The sequence below is a fragment of the Podarcis vaucheri genome (genome assembly GCF_965113315.1).
Source record: "Podarcis vaucheri genome assembly, chromosome: 10".
NCBI classification, from domain to species: Eukaryota; Metazoa; Chordata; class Lepidosauria; order Squamata; family Lacertidae; genus Podarcis; species Podarcis vaucheri.
This window is the reverse complement of record NC_138748.1, coordinates 71606567-71616281: the sequence shown is the minus strand read 5'-3', so window position 1 is coordinate 71616281 and position 9715 is coordinate 71606567. Positions and strand designations below refer to the sequence as shown.

Genomic DNA, 9715 nt, shown 5'->3' with positions numbered 1-9715 from the left:
TTGCTCTACCTGGGCAGCCTGGCCATTCTTTTGTGAATGTAAATGCTTTAATTCCCGAGTCAAGGTCACAGGCTCATCTTATTCACACACACACATAAGCCCTTAAGACAGCTAAGCAAAAGACAATGGAGGGACTTTCCCGTTTCCCCCCTCCTTGCAGAGAAATTCTTGAAGTCAGTTTGGGAGAGTCAAAATGGTTTCAGGATTGCTCTCTTGGGCTCCATGATCACTGCAGATGGTGACAGCAGTCACGAAATTAAAAGACGCCTGCTTCTTGGGAGGAAAGCAATGACAAACCTAGACAGCATCTTAAAAAGCAGAGACACCACCTTGCCAACAAAGGTCTGCATAGTTAAAGCTATGGTTTTCCCAGTAGTGATGTATGGAAGTAAGAGCTGGACCATAAAGAAGGGTGATCGCCGAAGAACTGATGCTTTTGAATTCTGGTGTTGGAGGAGACTCTTGAGAGTCCCATGGACTGCAAGAAGATCAAACCTCTCCGAAGGAAATCAGCCCCGAGTGCTCACTGGAAGGACAGATCCTGAAGCTGAGGCTCCAATACTTTGGCCACCTCATGAGAAGAGAAGACTCCTGGAAAAGACCCTGATGTTGGGAAAGATGGAGGGCACAAGGAGAAGGGGACGACAGAGGACGAGATGTTTGGACAGGGTTCTCGAAGCTACCAGCATGAGTTTGACTAAACTGTGGGAGGCAGTGGAAGACAGGAGTGCCTGGCGTGCTCTGGTCCACGGGGTCATGAAGAGTCGGAAATGACTAAATGACTAAACAACAACAACAACTATTTCATACATGTGGTTTATATACTTATGTATGTGTTTGCTATGACCTTAGAATTTCTATAACAGGTGGCTTAAATGAAAACAGGAGAAAGAGCCACAGGTGTATTTGGAAGAGAATTTATTGACCACAGGAGAGAAATTCTGTCCTGCCGAGCAATGGGAGTTTTAATCCCAAACCTCTGGTGGGCACCAGGTTGGGGAAGCATGGGCTTGGGCTTCAGAGCACAATAGATGGAAAGACTTGGATTCTCGCAGGTAGAAGATGCATCTTGGTCAGTCTCCCAGGTGCTACTGAGCACATCAGAGTCTTTTCTCGGCCTCAGAGAGTGTATTTGCACAGGTAGGGGTGCGCTACGGTGCATCTTTCGTCATTCCACTTCATGTAACCTGGAAGACAATGTGAGAGGATGTTACTAACACTCACAGCCAGCCGCTTCAGTGTCCAACTTTGTTGGGGCGGCAGGAGGTCTTGGAAACATGTGGCAGGGAGCTACAGGGGCCTACTAGCAGCAACCCAGTGCTCTGAAACCATGCACCGTTCTCCAGCTGTGATGCCAAGGGTACTCCCCACCCAAAGGCACTCCAGGGCAGATAGTTAACTCTCTATTGTCAAAGCTGACACAGTAGTTTCTGTGATGGCCTGGGATTTGGGCTCAGATTCGGAACCAGAGGAGTCTCAGTCTGCACCGGATCCTCTGCCTCAGGCATCATCTGAACCAAGTCTGGGGCCTGATTCTGAAGAGCCCCAGTCTGCACAGGTTCCCCTGCAACAAGGACCAGCTGGGCCGAGTCAGGGGCCTGAGCCTGCCCTGGCTCCAGATAAAGGGATAACCGTGTTGCCTTCAGCTGGACCATCACCTACAGCTGCTCCACTACCAGTTGGGTCAGGAGAGGCTGAGGTGGCCTCTGGGTCCAGTAACCCACCAACATCTCCCGAGCTGCAGAGACTAAGGTCTGAGAGAAGGAGAGACCTGAATACTTGCAGGAGTAGTGCTCGCCTTTGGGCGAGACAGGGAGGTGAGTCACCAGGGGATCAGGATGGCCGTTACCCCGACAGAGATAAAAGGCTGTCGGACCCCGCCCCAGGTTGTGGGAGCAACATTGCTGCTTGTAGGAACCTGTCTGAGACCCTGTGTCTGACCTACCTAGTTTCCTGCCTTGAGACTTGCCTTGGCCCTGTTGGACTGACTCCTCACAGAATCCTTGGATTCGGGACCGAACCTGGACCACATTGCTTGGGTTAACCCCCGGGCCCAGCACAGTTTCCACAGTTGTGGATAAACACCCCCCCCCCCAGTCTAGCATCTAGGCAGCTATTCATAGGTGGGTCTTGATGGAACAGTTGCAGCAACAGGGGGCCATCCTGCCCCACCAGTTTATGTACCTTCCCCTGACAGGCTTCACACATGTAGCCAGAGACTATGCCTACATGGAAATGCCCTCTGCTCTTCCCACTACAGTCCCCTCCTGGTTCTGGGAGCCAGTGGTGCAGGAGAGGGTGGGGAAACACCTGGCCCTTTCCTTCCCTGCCTCTTCCTACAGTGCTTCAGCTTCCATCTCTCAAGCACCCCATGGCTTCCTCCTCTTGCTCCTCACCATGGCTGTAGAGCTCCACACAGTGTTCAGTTCTGGGATTATTAGGTTCCTCAGGTGCCCAAGGATTGTATCTTCCAGTGGTGCTGTCTGTCCATTTGAACTGCCTGTTCTATAGAAAGAGAGCAAAAGAGACATCGTCTCTGCTGAGGAAGAAAGGGACTTCTCCAGCTCATTCTTCCCTTGTCCAATCAATGGGAATAAGATGAACATCTGGAGACTCAGAATCCCAGTTCCCACGTTGCAGGGACTTAGAATAATAGAATCTCCGCTAATCTCAGCAGGAATCTCAGCTAAAGCATCCATGGCAGATGGCCACACAACTTCTGCTTAAAGATTTCCAAGGAAGGAGAGTCCATCATCTCTCGTGGGAATCTGTTCCACTGCAGAATAGTGGATTGCCAACACCTGCAACCCAATCAGTATTGTGCTTGTCCATATAACCTTACTTTGTAACAGTTGCTGCTTACTGCAGCTACTACTATGCCATAAGATCCACTGTCCTGTAATATCACATATGGTATGTACAGTTATTTATGGTTTTATATTATTTTTGCTGTAGAATATGTGAGATCGTGATATTGTATTTATTTGCATTAAAGCTAAAGGGACCCCTGACCACTAGGTCCATTCGTGGCCGACTCTGGGGTTGCAGCACTCATCTTGCTCTATTAGCCGAGGGAGCCGGCATACAGCTTCCAGGTCATGTGGCCAGCGGGACTAGGCTCTTTCTGGCGAAACCAGAGCAGCGCACGGAAACGCCGTTTACCTTCCTGCTGGAGCGGTACCTACTTATCTACTTGCACTTTGACGTGCTTTCGAACTGCTAGGTGGGCCGGAGCAGGGACCGAGCAATGGGAGCTCACCCCGTCACGGGGATTCGAACCGCCGACCTTCCGATCGGCAAGTCCTAGGCTCTGTGGTTTAACCCACAGCGCCACCCGCATCCCTATTTATTTGCATTACTTAGAGCTTTAACTACTGATGAAGCCCAGGACGGCAAAACAAGGCCAATATTCTGGAAATCCTTTTCTTAGACTTTGTGAAAGGATTTTGTGGAACTGTAACAACCTTTCATGTGGATGGTTTGGACTTTATGAACAGACAGGTGGAATGGACACCATTGCAAGGATGGACCTTATGTATGAACTGAGTATAGAATGATCTGGGGTCTTCTGCTTTGTTCATTTGTTGAACTTTATGAATTACTTCTGTTGAAATTTACAATTTGATACTATGAATAGTATATCTTATTTATCTAAGAACACACCCAGTTACATCTCATGTGCTTATTGAGTATGTTTTACGTGACCATAGGTCTGTTTGTCGTTGCTTTGAATAGCTCTTACTGTCCGAAAGTTTTTCCGTATGTTTAGTTGGAATCTCCTCTCTTGTAACCCATCAGTTTGGGTCCTTCATTTTTAAAAAGTCTTTCCTGCAATCATGTTCCTAACCACCACTACAAAACAGCTTTGAGGTTTGTTGGTTTGCTTTTGTTTTAAAAGAACCAATATAGGGGTGCATACATTTTAATAAATAGAAGAGAAAGTGTTGCCTCCTCATTTTTCCACTCCCTGCTTACTAAAATTTGGCATAGTTGGAAAGCAGATTTCATCCAGTTGACTTGTGTCAACCTGATAATGTTATCCTAAAACTTGAGGCCCAGAGATTTCTGTAGCTACTGCATAGGATAAGACCATGGGTAGGCAAACTAAGGCCCGGGGGCCGGATCCGTCCCAATTACCTTCTAAATATGGCCCGCAGACGGTCTGGGAATTGGCGTGTTTTTACATGAGTAGAATGTGTGCTTTTATTTAAAATGCATCAATGGGTTATTTGTGGAGCACAGGAATTCATTCAATTTTTTTTTCTTCAAAGTATAATCCAGCCCCCCCCCACAAGGTCTGAGGGGCAGTGGACTGCCCCCCTGCTGAAAAAGTTTGCTGACCCTTGGATAAAACAGTGCCTTTTGTCTTTAAAAAAATGTTTAGGAGCTACTCTCATTTTCCTACTCATATTAAATACTTCCCCTCAATGAGGCCAAATGACGTATGTGTACCCCTGTGTACCCCCAGGAAAAAAAGCACCGGGATAAGACAGCAGAGACATAAAGCTAGTGGAACTTGCCTCTGAGCAAGCATGCACTGCAGAAATTTGCAAATGTTGAGAAAATGGCTATGCCATTTGCAAAAGAAAAAAAGATTTCTTTTCCTCCCCCCCCCCACCTTGTTGGAAAGGATCAAGACTTGGTCCTCCAATGTTCATGCTGAAGAGGGGATCTTGGCAGGTACAGCTGTTCTCCCCCAACCCCACAGCAGCCCCACTTTCACAAAAAGCACACCTGCCGCGATCCCCTCTTCTTCAGAGATGATAAAGGTGTGGGAGACCAGTTGTCATCTTCTCCATCCAGCCACCTTCCAAAGACAACCCCGTATGGTCAAAGTTAAGACAGAGCTCTGACTCGCATGCTGGACTCTCAGGTATTTCCCAGAAAGGTGGATGGCTAACCATTTTCCTAAACGCTCACCTGACACCTGTGCTCCCTTTTCTGCTCTTTCCCTCCATGTAGGAACTGTTAGTTTCTCTTTCCTCACTGAGCAGCTGCTTGCAAGTCACAGGACTGTGTTTTTGCATTCCACAGTCCAGATACTGTTGGATTCTCACGGGAAAGGGAGACGGGATGTGAGGTTACTGGTTTCTGTTTCCTTTGTTCTTTCGTTTTCCTTTGTTCAGTTGCTCTCTGCTCTCATAGAGAGAACATGTATATTTCTTTGCTCTCTGCATAGCTTAGTAATAAAGCATAGCAATGTAGCCATACCTGCCTCATCCTTCCACTGTGGACTTTGTTGTTTTAATGCTCTGCTGGGAGGGCTCAAAACGATGAGCCTTATCAGCTCGGACGACTGGAGCTGAAATTTCAATATTTTCAGCTGGTTTCCCTGCCCCTTGCGGCTGCCATTTTGAACAGTCCCTGAATATTGATTAGAAAGAGGTGGACCGCCTGCCCAGACTCACGTTTTCACTCCCAGTGTTGGGGTCATACAACCCGATCCATATATGTTGACCCCCTTTATAGTTCTGGCTCAGATGTTGCGACAGGATCTTCATGTCGTCTTCATCGTGAATGGAGGCAAGATGGCCATTCTCGCCAAAGGCCTGGCAGGCAATCTGAGGGAGACCAAAAAAGAGCACCCCAGAGAATGGGGGACGCCATTGGAATTGGCTTGAACATCTCAGTAGGCTTCTCCTTCATTCTGTCCCTGTGCCTGGACAGCAACTTCTGAGCAGTAAGAGGAGACATTTGCAGTCCATGTATCCACCATGGGCTGAGCATGTACTGCAAAAATCGCAGGAACCTAGAATTGTAGAGTTGGAAGAGACACCAAGGATCATCTAGTCAAACCCTCTGCTATGCAGGAATGTGCAACAATCTCGTACGGGGATCGAACCTGTGACCTTTGCATTATCAGCACCATGCTCTAGAATGCACTAAGTACCAGCATGAACTGAGTTGGTGCCATGAGAAGGTAAAAGGTAATGGACTCCTGGACAGTTTGGTCCAGTCAAAGGCGACTCTGGGGTTGCGGTGCTCATCTCGCCTTCAGGCCAAGGGAACTGGAGTTTGTCCACAGTCAAGGCAAGCACAGCCTGGGCATTTGCAAAGCCAATTTTTCCCCCAGGGGGATGCACCCCACAAAGAGTTACTGTATTTTTTGCTCTATAAGACGCACCAGACCATATGACACACCTAGCTTTTGGAGGAGGAAAACAACAAGAAAAAATATTCTGAATCCCAGAAGCCAGAACAGCAAGAGGGATCACTGCGCAGCGCTCCCTCTTGCTGTTCTGGCTTCAGCAATAGCTGCGCAGCCTGCATTCGCTCCATAAGAGGCACACACATTTCCCTTTCCTTTTTAGGAGGGAAAAAGTGTGTCTTATAGAGCGAAAAATACGGTAAGCTTCTGAATACTAGTTGCTGGAAACTGCAGGAAGAGAAAGTGCTCTTGCGCCCAAATCCATCTTGCAGGCTTCCTGTAAGCCTGTGGTTGGCCGCTTTGGGAACAGGAGACTGCACTAGATGTGTTGGCCTGATCCTGCCGGCTCTTTTACTGTGCTTAAGTTGTTCATGAAATACGTCCCTGGTTTAAGCCACCCTCAGCGTCATACCTCTGCATCATGCCATTTCAAAGGAATATTGAAGAACCCAAAGCATTGATTATCTCGCTTGACCCAGCCTCTGGGGCAGTTGGAGTCTGCGCCTGGTGAAAGAGAAGGGAAAGCTGAAGTACTGTCTAAGTCAGAAGAACCTAGCAGATGGGTTCACGAAACCTTTGAGCTTCCAAAGACATGGGGAGTTCTGCGAAGGGTTGTGTTTGGGGTAAGTTGTAGTACTTATAGTACTTGCACTCATCCCCAGTGGTACAGGACGAGAGGGGGTGTGAGGATACCCAGAGCTTACAGGGTTAATAGCTCAAGGGAAATGGCATCCTGTTACTGGGGTGTGTTCGCATCTTTGTTATGTGAATGTTTTTACTTTCTGTTTTGCTGCGACAAGAGAAGCATCATGCCTTTGCTATCTTCTGGCTGATTTGTTGTTTTGCTGTTGTACAATAAACGCTTCTTAGAATAGAAGGAGCTGTCGGACGAGAGTTTTACTGCATGGCTGAGATTCCTTCCACACAGGCACCACTGCGCAAATTACTCTGCTGTAGCTGGGAGAAGCAGGTTGGCACAGGGACTCACAGCTGTCCATGGAGGCGCAGGTCAATTCTGTGTTCAGGGCAGCTGTTCACCAGCTCCATCTGGTACGCAGGATGGGACCCTCCCTGCCCACAGACTGCCTAGCCAGAGTGGTGCATGCTCTGGTTATCTCCCACTTGGACTACTGCAATGCGCTCTGCATGGGGCTACCTTTGAAGGTGACCCGGAAACTACAACTAATCCAGAACACAGCAGCTAGACTGGTGTCTGGGAGCGGCCACCGAGACCACATAACACCGGTCTTGAAAGACCTACATTGGCTCCCAGTACGTTTTTGAGCACAATTCAAAGTGTTGGTGCTGACCTTTAAAGCCCTAAATGGCCTCGGTTCAGTATATCTGAAGGAACGTCTCCGCTCCCATCGTTCTGCCCGGACACTGAGGTCCAGTGACGAGGGCCTTCTGGTGGTTCCCTCACTGCGACAAGCCAGGTTACAGGGAACCAGGCAGAGGGCCTTCTCAGTGGTGGCACCCGCCCTGTGGAATGCCCTCCCACCAGATGTCAAAGAGAACAACAACTACCAGACTTTTAGAAGACATCTGAAGGCAGCCCTGTTTAAGGAAGCTTTTAATTTTTGATGTATTACGGTATTTTAATGTTTTGTTGGAGGCCACCCAGAGTGGCTGGGGGGGGGGCAGCCAGATGGGTGGGGTATAAATAATAAATTGTTGTTGTTGTTGCTGTTGTTTAGGGAAGCGGACTGGACGCCACAGCAGTCCAGCTGTTCACAGTCTTAATGGACGCTCCATGGAACAAAGAAAACCAGGGGTGGGGCCACAGCTGCCTTGTCAGGAAGGAAGGAGCAGGATGAGGGCCCTGTGGAGGGTGGGTGAGGCCTTAAGTGGGAGGGAAGGAGGATGGCAATGCAAGCCTAATAAAGATGGACGAAGACCGAGAAGCTGAAGGAAACCCTAGAGCAGCCTTGTGCCTGCCAGATGCGTTGGGCTAAAACACAGCCCAGCTGTGTGGTGCTGAGGCTGCTGGGAGTTGTAGTCCAAGCAGTTGGAGGGCACCAGGTTGGACAAATGCTGACCTGGGGAGGGGGGAAGTGGCAATGAGGATGGAGCAAGCAGTTGTCCATTGAAGAGGAAGCGACCCCTGGGGTGGCCGGGTGCCAAGCCCACTTGGTTTTGGAGAAGACTTTACTTGGCTCGTCTCAACCAGGGTTTGATGAGCCCAACTTAGTCATACCTTGCAGGGAAAGGAAAGCCAGGAAAACCACAAGGGAGAGGTTGAAGGGAGAGAACGGCCCCATCTGCACCTGTGGAGAGAGAACATTTTCTTCTAATTCTGTGAGAACAGGATGCTTGAACATGTGGGCCACCAGCCTGACCCAGCCAGCTATTAGAATCACAGAACCTTGGAAGGGACCTTGAGGGTCATCTAGTCCAACCCCCTGCAGATGCAGGAATCACACCGGAATTTCTATTCCCTTCTCCCCACTCATATTCATAGATTTCATTCTCCCTGCTTATCAAAGCTACATTGCCCCATAATCTTCTTTTTCTTACAAAAAACAAAAAACTTATTACACAGAGTTGAATTTGGCAAGAGGATCCTGGCATTTCTGTAAAGTTAACCAGCAATACCTCAGATAATTTAATAAATGCATCCATCAAGAGCAAATGAGAATAGGCGTCTACATTTCAAAGGTAGCACCGTTTGGGTTTCATCTCGTCAAAGGAGCTGCAGTTACTGGCAGAACCAAGGAGACCCAGCCGCAAAGGCTGCTCACCTGTCCCTCTGCTTCGGTTGTCCAAAATGCCGAAACCTCTCTCCTTCCTCTAGAGAATTCTCAACACTCCTGGGGCATTTATAGACCAACAGTTGTGGGGACGGCATTTGCCTCTGTTGCAGGCATCAAACGTGAGCCCCGTGATCCCACACAAAAACCCCATACCAAGTGAGCAGTTAATGGTTACTGAAAAGTCCGAACAAACTGAACGTGGTGGGTGGAATATATAATATGTTAACTTTCAGAGTGACGGCTGCAACAACATCTTTTTAAAACTTTTTTAAAATTCCCTTTATTGCAAAACAATTTACCTAAGTAAAACATGAAAAACAACACAAACTGACCATTACCATACCCACATAACAACTAGACCCTAACTGACAACATATCATTTAACATCACGCACACTTTTGACTTCTGATTCATCTCATTGCACTTTTTACACATTGTTGGTCTATATGCACTTGTCAGGATTCAACCTCAATCTGTTAGCCACCATCCATCCTCCAACAGCCTCCAGACACTCACACAGGACCTTCACTGCCTTCACTGGTTCTGATTTGAAAGAGCGGTAGAGCTGGGTATCATCTGCATACTGATGAACACCCAGCCCAAACCCCCTGATGATCTCTCCCAGCGGCTTCATATAGATATTAAAAGGCATGGAGGAGAGGACAGAACCCTGAGGCACTCCACTAGTGAGAGCGCAGGGGTCTGAACACTCATCCCCCCCCACCAATTTCTGAACACGGCCCAGGAAGAAGGAGCAGAACCACTGTATAACAATGCCCCCCAGCTCCCAGCCCCTCTAGATAGAGAAAACTGT

At 48.3% G+C, this 9715-nt stretch overlaps 1 protein-coding gene across 1 annotated transcript; it reads right to left on the bottom strand.

The window, feature by feature from the left end:
- Positions 1–901: 901 nt before the first annotated feature.
- On the bottom strand, positions 902–9003 carry LOC309541458 (C-type lectin-like). Its single transcript, XM_082239337.1, has 6 exons — positions 8890–9003; positions 8346–8415; positions 6561–6652; positions 5409–5561; positions 2397–2505; positions 902–1187 (listed from the first exon to the last, which is right to left on the bottom strand). Exons 2-6 carry the CDS (start codon positions 8407–8409, stop codon positions 1120–1122), a joined length of 486 nt encoding a protein of 161 aa, XP_082095463.1. The 5' UTR covers positions 8410–8415; positions 8890–9003; the 3' UTR covers positions 902–1119.
- Positions 9004–9715: the final 712 nt, after the last annotated feature.

What these genes read in the sequence shown, in the direction of transcription:
- LOC309541458 (XM_082239337.1), bottom strand. Translation starts at nt 8,409, where the DNA reads ATGGGGCCGTTCTCTCCCTTCAACCTCTCCCTTGTGGTTTTCCTGGCT. An exon ending in GGCTTTCCTTTCCCTGCAAG is followed by an intron (nt 6,653 to 8,345) that starts GTATGACTAAGT and finishes CTCTTTCACCAG; the next exon opens with GCGCAGACTCCAACTGCCCC. An exon ending in TGAAATGGCATGATGCAGAG is followed by an intron (nt 5,562 to 6,560) that starts GTATGACGCTGA and finishes GGTCTCCCTCAG; the next exon opens with ATTGCCTGCCAGGCCTTTGG.